The following is a 15,985-nucleotide window of genomic DNA, read 5'->3' on the forward strand; positions in this document are numbered from 1 at the left end:
GAAGCGGGTGAGAGAAGTGGAGAGCGTAAATGCATCTACGTAAATGCAATCACTCAGTGTGTACCCCCATGCCTGGCTTCTTTCATGTGGTGTCATGTTTCTGAGATTCGTCTGTACTTTTGCATCGAGTTGTAGGGCGCTCATTCTCCTTGCTGAGCAGCAGGGTTTTGCAAACTACGGCCCGAGGGCCGAATCTACCACATAGCCTGTTTTTCTACAGACTATAAGCTAAGAATGGTTTTTACACTTTTAAGTGGTTAGGGGAGGAAAAAAAGAAGAAACATATTTTGTGACATGTGAAAATAATATGAAATTCAATTCAAGAGTAGGGATTTCAGTGTCTGTAAATAAAGTCTTATCGGAACACAGTTGTGCCCACTCGTTGACATAATTGTCTGCGGCTGCTTTCACTCCACAATGACAGAGTTGAGTTGTCGTGACAGTGTGGCCCCAAATCCTAAAACATTTGCTATCTGACCCTTTACAGAAAAACTTTGTGACCCCTGTGTATAGTATTCCATTGTGTGAATAGGTAATTGTTTATCTGTTCTATTGTGTGTGGACATTTTTGTGGTCTTCAGTTTTCTGCTATTGTGAATAAAGCCGCTATGAACATTTTGCGTGTGTGTGTGTGTGAGGAAGATTGGCCCTGAGCTAAAATCTGTGCCCATCTTCCTCTATTTTGTATATAGGATGCCGCCACAGCATGGCTCAGGCGGCAGTGTGTAAGTCCGAGCCAGGGATCCGAACCTGCAAACCACCAAAAGCAGAGCGCAAACTTAACCACTACGCTACTGGGCCAGCCCACTGTGAACATTTTTGAACATTTTGAGTCATTTGGTGGCTACAGGTACTTATTTCATGGGTGGAATTGCTGGGTCACAGAGCGAGAGGATGTTTAGCTTTAGAGATTGTCAAATTGTTTCCAGAGTGGCTGTACCATCCTGGACTCCTCCAGCAACATAGGAGAGTTCTGGTCTTCTCATTTTAGCCATCGTGGGGTGGGTGGGTGTGTGAGGAAGATGACATTCATTGAGGTTTCATTTTGCATTTCCTTGATGACTAATGAAGTTGAGTGGCTTTCCATATGAGTCTTGGCCCTTTGGATATTCTCTTTTGTGCCGTGCCTGTTCAACTCTTTTTTCTACTTAATAAGAAAAAAGAAAGGCAATCCCTTTTTTATTAATGTTTTTTCTTTCTTTTAAAGATTGGCACCTGAGCTAACATCTGTTGCCAATCTTCTTTCTTCTTCTCCCCAAAGCCCCCCAGTACATAGTTGCATATTCTAGTTGTGAGTGCCTCTGGTTGTGCAATGTGGGACGCTGCCTCAACATGGCCTCATGAGTGGTGCCATGTCCGCACCCAGGATCTGAACCAGTGAAACCTCAGGCCGCCAAAGCGGAACACGCAACCTTAACCACTCGGCCACGGGGCTGGCCCCGTTTTTTTTTTTTTTTTTAATTTGAAGGAGTCCTATGGTGTCATAGATACAAGTTCTGGGTTGGCAGACATATGTCTGTGGCTTGTCTCTTAGTGGTACCTTTTGACAAACAAATTTACTTTAATAGGGCCTAAAGTATTTTCCTTTGTGATTAACATGTTTTGTGTCCTGTTAAAAAAAGACAACAACAAACACTTGCCTATCCCAAAGTCTCAAAGAAGTTCTGTTTTATTTTAAAAGCCTTCTTGACTCTGCTTTCCCGTTTAGATCTGCAAGACGGCTGGAGTTGAGTTTTGTATATGGTGTGAGGTAGGGATCAAGGTTCACTTTCTTCCATATGGCCATCCAAGGACCCAGCACCCCTGGTTGCAAGACCGTCTTTTCCCTGCTGCTCTGCCGTATATAACATAGCCACGTGGTCCAGCATTCCAAAAGGGCAATGATGCTCAGAAAATTCCTCTTCCTGCCCATGGCTCCCACCCTGCTAGTTAACATTCCTTATACCAGGAAGTTATCCACTTCTTGTTTCTTTCCCAAGGTTTTATGTATAAAAATGTACATACACATAGTCGTCACCCACTTTTTTTTACGTACACATTAGCACACTATGCATTCTGTTCTACATCTTGCTTATTTCTTTTTTACTTAGATAGGAAACACTGTCTTTGATATTATGTGGAAAAATATCCTTTTGTTTTTTGTTATTGTGGGGTCTGTCATTGTGTGCATGGCACACAATTTCTTTAGCTAATGCCCCTGATGGAGAGCTGGGTTCTGCCCAGCCTCTTGCTACTACAGACAAGTCTCAGTGAAGAGCTGTGTCTACTTCTCATTTTGTGCACGTGTGTGAGTAGATCTTAGGAGAAACTCCTGGAAATAGAATAGCTGAAGAAAAGAGTGTGTGCATTTCTCATTTTAAAGGATGTTGGCAGGCTGAGCATTTAATGCGGGGAGAATAGCATCCCACTCTCACCCATGCAGGCTCCATAAGTCTTGTGTGCCAACTACATCCTGGGCACTTTGCTAGGTGCTGGGCATAAGTGGGGTGTGTCCAACATAAAAGTGTCTCCCCAAAATCTGGGATCACCAGCTGATGTAAAGGCTCTGAGAGAAAGGGCTGTGGTTTTAAGAGCCTACTGGACACCTGCTAGGGCTGGGAGAGGTCAGGAAAGGCTCCTTGAAGGAGGTGATGGTTGAGCCAAAATAGGAAGAAGGGGGGCCGGCCCGGTGGCGCAGCGGTTAAGTTCGCATGTTCCACTTCTCGGCGGCCCGGGGTTCGCTGGTTAGGATCCTGGGTGCGGACATGGCACCGCTTGGCAAGCCATGCTGTGGTAGGCATCCTACATATAAAGTAGAGGAAGATGGGCACGGATGTTAGCTCAGGGCCAGTCTTCCTCAGCAAAAAGAGGAGGATTGGCAGTAGTTAGCTGAGGGCTAATCTTCCTCAAAAACAAAAACAAACAAATAAGAAGAATGATTAGAGATTCTCCAAGCAGGAGAAGTGGGCACATGGAACAGAGGGCTGTCCAGGCTCAGGGAACAGCAAGTGCAGAAACCTTGCAATAATTATCCATGGCTACACAACAAAAAGCCCCAAAGTCTGGCGGAGCTTTTAGAACACCACCACTCGTGTATTATCTCTCCTGGTTTTTGTGGTTCTCTTGTGATGTTACAGTCAGACGTCAGCTGGGGCTTCGATCATCCGAAGGCCTGACTGGGGCTGGAGGAACCATTTCTCAAGTGGCTCACTCACATGGCTGACAGATTGGCTCCTCTTCCCCTGGGCCTCCACACAGGGCTGCTTGAGCATCCTCACAACATGGCGGCTGGCTTCCCCCACAAGAACAGGCCTCTTATGACCTAGCCCTGGAAGTCACGCACCGTCACGTCCGCCATATTCTCTTGGCCACACAGACTGGCCCTGATTCACAAGGGCGTGAATACCAAGAGGAGAGGAAGGTTGGGGGCCCTCTTAGAGGCTGGCAAGCACAGGCCTCAGGCAGAAAGGGGCTGGGAATGTCCAGGATGTGGCTCAGCTGGGGTGAGTGACAAAAGGTGATGTGGGAACGGCTAGGTATGTGTGTGGGGGGGAGGTTTACTCTAAGAGCACTGAGAAGCGATTCAGGTGTGTACAATGGGTGGGGCAGTGACATCAGATCTGGATTCTGAGAAGGTCCCTTTCACTGCTGTGTGGAGAATAGATCGCGAGAGGGCTGAGTGGCAGCCCCAGAAGGAGGCTGGGGGTGGATGTCCAGGAGAGAGGTAAAGGTGACCTGGGCTGAGGCGGTGGCCTTGGAGGGGCAGATCAGCTAACTCATTTAAGGGTTGTTGGAAGGAAAAACCCACCAGGCTTGGCAGCAAGCCTCCTGTGGTCCCAAACAGAAAGCCATCAGGCTGTTCAAGGGCTCTGCAAGGAGCAGGCGGGGCCACCCAGCACACCCCAGCGTTGGTTTCCCAGATCTGACTACTGGTCACTCAAGCCCCGAGAGGGAGCTTTCGAGCCTGCCCTGGTGGTCCTCCTGCCTGGCCCCTGTCTGGGGTGAGAGTGGCGGAGTGTCCCCATTGAAGCCTTGAGTGCTGCTGTGGCCACCCAGGGCCTCTGTTGGGCCTGGCACCAAGCGGGAGCTCAGCGGTCGTGACTAATGCTCCAGCCTGTGGCGTGACTCAGCTCTGGCCTTCTGACTGACCATGGCGCAGGACACGTGGCCGTCTCGCCACTAGCCCTGGTGCTTGGGGCTGACCCCCGGCCTCCCCTGGCCTCTGGAGGATGGCGCTCCATCTGGAGGCTGGAATGTGGCCTGGGAAGCAGGGAGTGTGGCCTGACGAGTCCCTCACGTGAGTGGTTTGTGAACACTGCCTTAGAGGCCACCAGGCGGAGGTCGAGAAAATGCCCACAAGAGCCGAACCTGACTTCTTCTGGAAGTTCCAGGCCCTTCTCTCAAGGGATGAGCCCATTTCGAGGTGGGGGTCTCTGGTGGTCCATCCAGTTGCTCTGGAGACCCCTGGGAGCCCTCAGCATCCCTTCCAGCCCTTTCGGAAATTTCAGGCTGAAATTTCGAGTGGTCAGGAGAATTGAGTGAAGCAGGTGACTTGGGGACCACAGACAAACTTGGCTTTGCAACCTGAGCTGATTTGGGCCTCAGTTTCCCTTTTGTGAAATGGAAATCCATTGTTGTGGGGGAGAAAACAGCTTCATACCTACCAGCATTTGTGTCTTCACTCTGCATCAGGCACCCATCAGCTACCTCCCCTGTCCTATAGAGAGAGTGAGAGAGATTTTTTTTTTTTGCTGAGGAAGATTCCCTGAGCCAACATCTGTGCTAAGCTTCCTCTGTTTTGTATATGGGTCACTGCCACAACATGGCCTCCAACAAGTGGTAAAGGTCCGTGCCCAGGAACTGAACCAGGGCCACTGAAGTCTATCTAGCATGCTGAACTTAACTATTAGGCCATGGGACCAGACCCCCTCACCAAGTCCTATATATTAACTCAACCAATATTTAGATTCTTACTAAGTGGGCCTTTGGAGGGTCAGCTGTGAGGGAGGCAGACCAGGTCCTTGCCCTCTGAGCTTGTAGTCTGTGCAGGAGTCAGCATGCTAAATCTGGCCCACCACCTGTTTTTGTAAATAAAGTTTTATTGGAACACAGCCATACCTATTCCTTTATGTATTGTCTATGGCTGTTTTCATGCTACAATGGCAGCATTGAGGACTTGCAACAGAGAACATGTGGCCTACAAAACCTAAAATATTTACTGATCTTTTTTTTTTTTTTTGCAGGGGAAGATTCACCCTAAGCTAATATCTGTTGCCAATCTTCCTTTTTTTTTTTCCTTTTTCCCTTCCAAAGCCCCAGTACATACTTGTGTATAGTTGTAAGTTCTTCTGGTTCCTCTGTGTGAGCCGCCACCACAGGATGGCTACTGACAGATGAGCGGTGTGGTTCTGTGCCCGGGAACTGAACCTGGGTCACCGAAGCGGAATCCACTGAACTTTAACCACTAGGCCACGAGGGCTGGCTCTTTACTAATCCTTTATAGAAAAAATTTGCTGACCCCTGTTCTAGTGAAATAGACAGACTATGATGACAGTAAATAAGAGATTCTCTGACAGGGGGAAACACTGTGCAGGAACAGGGTAATAGGACAGAGACACTGGGGTGAGGGGTTGCTTCCAGGGGTTCAGGGGGGAGCCTCTGGGTAGCGGCAACCTTGGAGCTATGTGAATCTCCCAGAACAGGGGTCTGCACAGAAGTGACAGCAAAGGCCCTGGGGCACATAAGAGCTTGAAAGACTAAAAGTGGGTCAATGAAGCTGGAGTTCAGTGAGGGGGGTTGCGGGGGAATGAGATGCATCCAGGAAGGATGCTGTAAGTGGAGTAAAATGCTTAGATTTTATTTCAAGGGCAATGGGAAGTTTTGGAAGGTTTTGGTGGGGAAGAGAAGGGAAGGGTCTGTGTCCCCCCGCCTTTTTTTTTCTGAAGCTCCCTGGATGCTGGAGTCTGGCAGACCAGGGAAACCAGGAAGAGGCTGCTGGAATAGTCCAGGCAAGTGGTGGAGGGACGATGTGGTCTGGGTTGGGGAGTCAGCCGAGTGGATAAGCAGAAAGACCCGGGTTGTATTTCAGACGAAAAAGCAATCGATTGCTCACCTCTTGCCCGTCAGGGAGGAGAGGAGAGGAATTGAAGCTGGTGCCTGGCTTTTTGCCCCCAAGCAACTTGAGAGCAGATCAGCTGGGCTGGAAGCCCAGCTTTGGCAGCAGCTTGGGCAAATTTTGAGGTCCCTGAGCCATTGCCCCATCTGTAGAATGGATCGAATCATCCCTTTGACAAACGGATGACAAAGACTAACCATCCACCTGAGAGCAACGTCCTCTATATGCAGCTGCTCTTCCGCGAGCTGAGGCCCTGAAACAGCAGCTCTGCCTGCTGTCTCCCCTCTTTCGCATCCTGTGAGCACCCCTTGTCCTAAGGATGGTTAGGGGCCCAGAGGCTGGCTTCAGACAGGTCTACGGGGCCTGAGCTGCCGCACTCTGGCCAGATTGTCTGGTATCTGCTCCCCTCCTTGGTCAAGTTCCTTCAGTGCCATCCCTTTGGCCTCCCAGGGCCTGACAACTGGCCAACGCTGGGGTCACTGTTTTTTATACTCAGGCCCTGGAGCTAAAGACACCTGCATTCATGGTTCCCCTCCGCTTACTGAGTCTACGATCTTGGGTAAGCAACCTCTGAGCCAGATCCTTTGTGACAAGTACCCTAGGCCATGGGAAATGGGGTCCTGACACCTTCCTTATGGTTGTTAAGGATGAAATTAGATAACTCCTCTTAAGAGCCTGGTATGGTACATAAGTGCTGATTCAATATTAAATTAATAGCTATTGGGGCTGGCCCTGTGGCGCAGTGGTTAAGTGCGCACGTTCCGCTTTGGCGGCCTGGGGTTTGCCAGTTCAGATCCCGGGTGTGGACATGGCACCGCTTGGCATGCCATGCTGTGGCAGGCGTCCTACACATTAAGTAGAGGAAGATGGGCACGGATGTGAGCTCAGGGCCAGCCTTCCTCAGCACAAAGAGGAGGATTGGCAGCAGTTAGCTCAGGGCTAATCTTCCTCAAAAAAAAAAAATTACTAGCTATCAATTTTAGTGTTAATATTTCAGTCCTCCTGGATCCTGCCAAGCGTGAGTATCCCAGAGCAACCAGGGGGTTTGAGGTCCATTTCTGGCCAGGTCGATCCCTCCCCACCAGCTTTTGGGGGACTATAGTTTACGTGTGTGTTTACAAAGACATTCGCTTGTAAATTTTGTGATACCTTTTATTTGTAACTCCATTCTGGTGCTTTTTTTGTTATGGTGGCAGAAATTTTTTTTTTTAACTCAGCCTTACCTTATGAATGGTTTATTGTTTATTTTGGTAAGACACACACAGCACTTGCCATCTTAATCATTTTTAGGTGTACAGTACAGTATGTTAACTGCAGGCACATTGTCGTGCCACAGATCTCTGGAAATTTTTCATCCGAGAAAAGTGAAACGCTAGTCCCACTGAACAGCTCTCCTTTTCCCCCCTCCCACTAGCCCGTGGTAACCACCATTGTTTTTTTCTAACTGCTTGACTGCTTTAGATAACTCGAATAAGTGGAATTGTGCAGTATTTGTCTTTTTGTGACTGCTTTATTTCACTGACTATAATGAGCTCAAGGTTCAGCTAGGTTTTCCTTTTTTTTTTTTGAGAAAGATTAGCCCTGAGCTAACATCTGCTGCCAATCCTCCTCTTTTTGCTGAGGAAGACTGGCCCTGAGCTCACATCGGTGCCCATCTTCCTCTACTTTATATGTGGGACCCCTACCACAGCATGGCTCACCAAGCTGTGCCATGTCCACACCTGGGATCCGAACCAGTGAACCCCGGGCCGCCAAAGTGGAACGTGTAAACTTAACCACTGCACCACCGGGCCAGCCCCTAGGTTTTCCTTTTTTAGGACTGACTAATTCCTTGCACATATACACCACATTTTCTTTATCCATTCATCTCTCTGATGGACATTTGGGTTGCTTCTGCCTCTTGGCTATTGTGAATAATGCTGCAATGAAGATGGGTGTGCAAATCTCTTTGAGATCCTGTTTCCAATTCTTTTGCATATATACCCAGAAGTGTGATTTCTAGATCATATAATGCTATTTTTAATTTTTTGAGGAACCTCCACTTTTCTCTAGCAGCTGCACCATTTTATATCCGCAACAGCGCACGTAGGTCCTAATCACCACATTCTTGCCAACACTTATTTTGTTTTTTTGATAGTAGCCATTATAATAGGCGTGAACAGATAGCTCATTGTGGTTTGGATTTGCATTTCCCAGATGATTAGTTATGCTGAACATCTTTTCATATGCTCGTTGGCCATTTGTGTATCTTCTTTGGGGAACTGTCTATGCAAATTATTTGCCCATTTTAAAAATCAGGCTATTTGCCTTTTTGTTGAGTTGTAGGAGTTCTCCATATATTCTGGATATTAACCCCTTATCAGATACATGGTTTGCAAATATTTTTCCCCCTTCTATAGGTTATCTTTCCACTTCAATTGCTTCCTTTGCTGCTGTGCAGAAGACTTAGTTTGTAGTCACATTTGTCTGTTTTAGCTTTTGTTGCCTGTGCTTTTGGTGTCATATCCAAGAAATGACTGACAGATGGAATGTTGTGAAGCTTTTCCACGTCTCCTTCTAGGAGGTCTGTAATTTCAGGTCTTACATTTAGGTCTTGAACCCATTTTGAGTTTTTGTATATGGCGTAACGTAAGGGTCCAGATTCACTCTTTTGCATGTAGATATTCTGTTTTCCCCACGTCATTTGTTCAAGAGACTATCCTTTCCCCAAGTTCTGGTGCTTTTTTAAACACACAGGATGTGGAAGTGGTCCGGGCCTCCCCACACGGTGAGACCCTTGGAGCAGCGTCCAGATTTTCTGGAGTAGGCAGTATTAGCCCCTTTTTACAGAGGAGGAAACTGAGGCTGGGTCCAAATGACCCGCCCAAGGTCGTTAAAGTGAGCAAAGAGGTGGAGGTGGAATTGGCAGTGACGATTTTCACTCAAAAGCCCACAGGCTGGAGTCCCGTGGGAACGCTCCCTGTTTTAGCCCCAGCCTGCTGGAAAGAATGAATGAATGAATGTCTCGGGCAAGGCTCTCAGCAACCGGCGGAGCTTGGACGAGCCCACTGCTCCGCGCGGGGGTGCGCGCCCGCCTCGCGCATGCGCAGACGCTGCGCACGGCCCAGTCCGCTCCGTCGGCCCGCACATGGTACGGCCTCTCTCCGCATGGTACGTCCCGCCTTCCCCCACGCCCAGGCCGGGGTGGTACGCGCCGCCTCCGCTCGCCGCCCCTCCCCGTCGGTTTCCGCGCGCGCGAAAAGCCAGGGCTGCCCGTGCTGCCGCCGCCTCTGCTGCAGTTTCCAAGATGCCTGCCCGCACCGCCCCAGCCCGGGTGCCCGCGCTGGCCTCCCGGGCCTTCTCACTGCCCGACGATGTCCGCAGGCGGTAGGTGCCGCGGGGGGCCGCGAACTCGGGGGGGTGGCACGGCGCTGGGGGTGGGGGGGCTCGCTTCCCCTCCGGAGAGCCCGTGGCCGGCGCTGACAGACGGGCGCGCATGCGCGGCATGGCGCGGCGCGCGGCGGCAGTTGGCGCGGGCAGGGTGGCACTTCCGGTCGCGCGCGTCCCCGGCCGTTTGGCGCCAAAATGGGCCAAGGCCCCTTACGGCTCCCTGGTGCCTAGAAACTTGGGGTCTCGTCTGTCCTCAACGTAGAGCAGGCTTTGTGGTCGCCTCGGGGGTCCCCTCCCCGGAGCAGCCGCCGGCCCGGCTCCCGCCGCCAGCCTGGTCGCACAGGAAGTGGGCAGCCCGCGGTCTCGGGACACCCCTCGGCCCGAGCACTTCGGCCTCCACTTCCGGTGCCCGGCCCGCTGGGGGGTCGGGCCGGCCGGGTCCCCGGGGGGTTTCGGGGACCCCCGCGCAGCGCGTCCCCATGGCGGCCTGCAGGGACAGACGTCGCCGGTCGGGGCCCGGGCGCGGCCGGCTCAGGTCTGCGAGCCCCTCTTCCTCGGGGGGCTCCCGCCATCAGCTCAGCCTGCGGGGAGGCACGCTGGGCTGGGGCCCGGGCGGCGTGCAGGCTGCACGGTCCGTCCTGGGAGGTCGGCGCCCGGGAGCCCTGGCCGCACCCCAGTGTGTGTGTTTCGGCGGGATCTGGGGCAGCGGATGACGTCGAGGCCGGTCCCCGCCATGCTGTGCCCAGGGGGCGGCGGCCGGACCCCTGGGCCCCGGCTTCTGTCCCCGAAGGGCACCCATTTCAGTCCTGGAAAGCTGCACCCTTCGCTTGCAACGCTGATCACAGGAACCTGGAGCAAGCCTGACCCGCCAGCCGGCCTGGGGACCCCGGCTTGGCCATTTCCCCATGCTTCTTTCGCGTGGCCGCGCCAGGCTGGTTCCGTTTGGGGGTCTCGGAGGTGGAGGGGGTGTCTCTGCGTGTTTGGATCTCCCTGCCCGGTGTTTGAGGTCCCAGCCACTTAACCACAGCCAGAGGGGGTGTGTCCCACCGAAGAATCCCTGTCTGTGTCCCTCCGAGACAGAACATGAGTGAACATGGAAACGGAATCACGAAAGTCCCCCGCTTCATGTTAGACCCAGTACAGAAAGGCCGGGGTGCAGCCTTCTCTGCTCGGATGGGGAGCACTCTGTCCCCACTGTCAGGCTCCATGTGACTTTGAGCTAGAATTGCCTACCTGGGTGTGGAGTTGTGGATTTCCACTTTACACGGCGTGGTGGACCTTGAAATTGTCCGCTTATGTGACCCTCAATAGCTTTTCTTACATCCTGAGTTTCAGCATACAAAATACACACACAAACATGGCATTCGCCGCTCACTTAAAGTTAGATTTGTAACGGAGCTATAACTCTTCTGGATCTACAAAAATTAGAGAAGTGGAATCTGTAATATGAGGTACCTAAGTCTAATAGAGAATTCTAGAAACAAAACTGAGGCCTGATCCTCATTTATGCATTTCCGTCACTTCTGCTAACTTGTGTTTATATGGCAGCTTCTTTTAGAACTTGAGTATAGTTCTGTTAAAGATAAAATGATACTAGAATTTTTTTTTTTTTTTTTGCTGAGGAAGATTCACCTGAGCTAACATCCGCTGCCAATCTTCCTCTTTTTTTATGGGAGTCGCTGCCACAGCATGGCTACCCACAGACGAGTGGTGTAGGTCTGTGCCCAGGAATTGAACCCGGGCTGTCAAAGAGAAGCGTGCCGGACTTAACCACTAGGCCACTGGGGCTGGCCCATTAGAAAGTATTTAACATTTGGATTTTTAAGTCTTTGGCTGCATTTTAGAAGTGTTGCATACCTAAGTCTTCTAAAAATCAGGCCTTGGAGGACAAGCCACATTTTTCCACTTGATTTTTTCTCACTTCGTCTAAGCCACCATCATTTGTACAGAAAAGCAGGTCTTCCACTTGTCCTCCTACTGTCCTTGAGGTCTGCTTTCTGTAAGTGGAAACTGATTCTCTCACACAGAGTGTGGAATCCCCATCCACTTGCCTGACTCAGTCCTGTGCTCTTCTCAGAAGCCACGCAGGCCTTTTAGGTTCCAGAGGCCTGAGACCATGCAGAGCGACCAGTGTGAGGCTGGGTTCCTTCTACCCCTTCTCCAAGCTGACTACTGTCCACTCATCCGTAAAGCCGAGCTCAGAAGGACACTCCCCTCTCCCTGCAGTGAGAAGGGTGTTGAGATCGGTCAGGCACCCCGCCTGCTGCCTTCGCACCCGGAGTTGGTGAAGATTTGTGCCTCATTCGTTGTATCTGCCGCTTGCTGTACAGTAGACTCCTGCTTGCGTGCTAGCCTTTCCCCTCTGACGAAGCCTGGATTTATGCACTGATTCTAGCAACTTCCTTTGTGCCACTCTGATTAGCCTTTGTAATTATGACAGCTCGCTTTCTTTCTTTTTTTTAAGAGTGGCTCTGAGCTAACATCTGTTGCGAATCTTCCTTTTCTTTTCCTCCCCAAAGCCGCAGTACATAGTTGTATATCCCACTTGTCAGTCCTTCTAGTTGTGTGTGGGATACCGCCACAACGTGGCTTGATGAGCGGGTGTGTAGGTCCGCGCTCAGGATCTGAACTGGTGAACCCCAGGCCGCCAAAGTAGAGTGTGTGAACTTAACCGCTCAGCCATGGGGCCGACCCCAACCACAGCTTTCTTATCTGCTGGTCATTCTGTGATTAGATGAAGCTGGCTCTTGAAGTTTTTAACTTGTTCCATGGCTTCTCCTGAGCAAGTGCTGTTGAATAGGGCAAAACCTACTTAGCTGTTCTAGATCCCCCCTGCTGCAGGATGCTGGAGGTCTAGACTCCTGGGGTTCAAGTCCCGCCCTCCCGCTTGCCAGCTGTGGGGCCCAGTTGTCCAAGCTCTTGGTGCTTTCTCTGTAGGATGGGGTGGAGGTGCCTGCTCCACCGGGGCGTCAGGGAGATGAGCCGCGCTGATAGGTGGAAGCGTGGGAAAGCAGCCGCTGGACTGCGTGTCGCGTGGTCGGCTGTGTATTTCATTTCCATAGAGGAGCGTCATTTAAAGTCCCGACACGCGGAGTGGGTGCTGAGGCAGATGTAACGTAGCGCTGCATGCCGTGTAGAAATGCGGTCTATGCCTCCTTATCAATCCAGCCTTCCTCTTTGCCTGGCTTCTTGCAGAATCGCCTACACCTGCTCTTTCTGCTGCCACCTTCGCTTGTGTGCCTGCTCTCCAGTCCTACTCTTGGTGAGGCATCCTTCTCTTGAGGGTCCACGTGGCTTTCTCTTTCATCTCTCGCATCTTGCTGCTTAGTTCTTTGTATCCTTGGCTTTTCCGATGCTGTGTACTACAAGGGAGCCTCTTTCTTTCCTGATCCCTCCCACCCACCCTGCTTCTTTTGTCCTTGGATTCTTATCTCTTCTAGAAGTCCAGGACTTCTACTTGGAGCAGTTGGGGTACCAGCTGGAAAGAGCTGTGTGACATCTCACTGGAGAGCCACTTTTTTTGGTGGGGGGGAAGATTAGCCCTGAGCTAACATCTGCCAATCCTTCTCTTTTTTTTTTTTTAAAGATTTTATTTTTTCCTTTTTTCTCCCCAAAGCCCCCCCCCCCCCCCCCCCGGTACATAGTTGTATATTCTTCGTTGTGGGTCCTTCTAGTTGTGGTATGTGGGACGCCGCCTCAGCGTGGTTTGATGAGCCGTGTCATGTCCGCGCCCAGGATTCGAACCAACGAAACACTGGGCCACCTGCAGTGGAGCGTGCGAACTTAACCACTCGGCCACGGGGCCAGCCCCACCAATCCTTCTCTTTTTGCTGAGGAAGGCTGGCCCTGAGCTAACATCTGTGCCCATCTTCCTCTACTTTATACACGGGATGCCCACCACAATATGGCATGCCAAGCAGTGCCATGTCCGCACCCAGGATCCGAACCGGCGAACCCCAGGCCGCTGAAGCGGAGCATGCGCACTTAACCGCTGTACCACTGGGCTGGCCCCTGGAGAGCCACTTCTGATTTCGAGCTGCTGGGTAGCCATCTAGATAGCTACTGTTCACTCAAACATTGCTCCTAAAACTCATGGCCCACGTACTCGCCTTTCTCCCCAGCACAAAGTTCTGAGTTTCTGATACTGGGTTTGCTTTCAATTATTGCCACACAAGTTACCGCAGTCTTAGTGGCTCAAGTAAAACAATGCATGTTGATTATCCTACACTTCTGTAGGTCAGAGCTCGGGTATGGGTCTCGCTGGATTCAAATCGGTGTCGGTGGCTGCATTCCTTTCTGGCAGCTTGGGGCGGGGGGGACACGTGTTTCCTGCTCTTTCGGGTTGTTGGCAGAATTCATTGCCTTATGGTAAGACTGAGGTCCCTCTTCTCTTGCTGGCTCTAAGCGGAGGGCCATTCCTGGCGTCTGGAGGTGATAGCGTCGCTCGGTCTCTGCCCCCTTCCTCCATCTCTACCGCCAGTCCTCACATCGTAGCTCTCTTGACTCATCTCTTGAAATGCAGCTGGAAAGTTCTCTGCTCTTAAGGGTTTAAGTGATTCGATTGGGCCCACCTGAATAAGGCAGGGTGCCCCCCCCCCCCCCCCATCTCAAGGGCTATAAGCTTAGACGCATCTGCAAAGTCCCTTTTTCCATGTAAGGGAACAATCACAGGTCTGGGGGGTCCATCATCCTGCCTCCCACTGATACCATCTCAGACGGCCCTACCCCAGCCACCCTGCAGCCGGTCTCGAGAGGCAGAGTTAACGGAGCCTGGCGACTTCTCGCGAGGTCTCCACGCCTGCTGCTAAACCACAGTTCAGACCCGCCTTTCTAGTTTACGGTGGCAGGGAGAGATGACAGAATATTATGTTACTCTGTCTAATCTACATTCTGTATTTCTCCCAGATTAATTTTCCTAAAGCACAGCTCTCTGATCTTGGCTCCCACCTCCCCCATGACGTCCTCAGTCAATTGGTAACTCTGGAACCAAATCCGGGATTTTGAGTGTGGTGTTCCTGACCTCCCTCACACGGGCCCCCAGCCTCTCTCTGGAACTGCCTTTCCCACCTTGTCAGCCCAACTCCTGTGAGTCTCTTGGGTGAACCCTGAGCCGGCTCGCCCGCTGTGCTGCTTCTGTCCGGGCAGCACCCTCTGTCACTTGCCACCGAGCTCGCCACTCCTCTGGACCCCTCCTTCCTGATGCCGCTATGCCCTTGCTTTTCGGAAGCCCTCAGGTTTGAACTGTATTTGCATTAGTCCTTCACAGCTGTTGACATGTACGTCCCTTGTAAGACCACCATCGGAGGGAAGCAGATGGAATGAATCGTGGGCTGCTGGGCTGGCAGGGAGCTAAGGTTTCTCTCTTTCCTAACGTCATTGCCATTCTCTGGTGGCTGCTCTCCCTGGTCCTGCATGTGCATTTGTGGTCCTGGCTGTGAACGTAAAGCAGATGTCAGGTGGGCTCATCAGTTTTACTGGGAAGGGACCGACTTGCCAGTGAGGGCCCGGGCGCCAGGGAGGAGGGGCCCACCGCTGACTAGCCTCCTTCCCGCCACGCCAGCCCTGGGCTCCGACCCTCCACTTTGGGGCCAAGTGGGTTAAATCCGGTCTTCACGGGGCAGGACCTTGTAGGTATTCTGAAGACTTCTTTATTTCTCTCTGCCTGGTAGAATATGCCAGTTCGTAGGAAAGATGGAAAGAGTTCAGACCCTCAGATCTCGGTTGTGCCCACATGTAGGAGTTATCAGCATTGTGAAAGGGGCACCTTGATGGACGTCAGTCCATTGAGCGTTGTCCTTAACACCTGAGGTCCCCTTGGATCAAGGGGCTGTCCAGCTGGTCAGGGTGGGAGCTGTGAGCTACCCTGGTTTTGTGAGCAAGGGACTGACGGTCGGATGTGAGGGTCCCGCACACAGCAGCACCCGCGCCCCTCGCTGTGAGCACCGGGTTTGATGCTGTGCCCGTTGAAGGCTCTCCCAGGACCCAGGTTACTTCGAGGGGAGAAGGACTGTTGCCTGGAAGGGGCTCCCTGTGCTTCTGGAAAGCTTGATTCAGAATCTTCTTGAGTCCAAGTTATAACTCTATAATCTGCAGTATGTGCTGCCATTGCATCCGCAGTCTGCTGAGCATCTCTTCTCCAGAAAGCCCTTTGCTGACCCCTGAGTCCGGAGGCCCCTGCCTCACTGTGCCTGTGTCCAGTCACCCTGTTGCCTGGAGCAGGGCCTGGCATGCAGCCGGTGCCCATGGATATGGGTGGTGATCGAAGCTAGGAGTGGGGTCCACACACACTCGGAGCGGCCACTGACTGGCCTTGGTCCAGCGAAGCCTCGCATTCCTGGCTTTGCTGCTTACACTCGCCCTGTGGAGGGGCCAGCTGAGAAGAGCTGTCCGCGTCCTTTGGGCTAGTGATAACTGAGTTCCTAGTCTGTGGGTGCTGGGTGGGAGGGTTCCCAGATGGTGGGCCCGGTCCCTGTGCAGGGCGCTCCTGCTCCCTGATAGCCGCTCGCCCGGCTGGTCAGCCCT

At 52.0% G+C, this 15,985-nt stretch overlaps 1 protein-coding gene across 3 annotated transcripts in view; it reads left to right on the top strand.

Annotated features, from left to right (window-relative positions):
- Window positions 1–9,177: 9,177 nt before the first annotated feature.
- DNMT1 (DNA methyltransferase 1) overlaps window positions 9,178–15,985 on the top strand; it is a 40,951-nt gene continuing 34,143 nt past the window's right edge. Inside the window, exon 1 of one of the 3 annotated variants that reach the window (XM_023645449.2) lies at window positions 9,178–9,460. In XM_023645449.2, coding sequence (XP_023501217.2) covers window positions 9,222–9,460 — 239 coding nt within the window. In that variant the 5' untranslated portion in view covers window positions 9,178–9,221. The remainder of the gene's footprint in view (window positions 9,461–15,985) is intronic. The other 2 variants (XM_023645450.2, XM_070273119.1) reach the window with 2 other exon arrangements.

This window comes from Equus caballus, chromosome 7 (genome assembly GCF_041296265.1).
Source record: "Equus caballus isolate H_3958 breed thoroughbred chromosome 7, TB-T2T, whole genome shotgun sequence".
Lineage (NCBI taxonomy): Eukaryota > Metazoa > Chordata > Mammalia > Perissodactyla > Equidae > Equus > Equus caballus.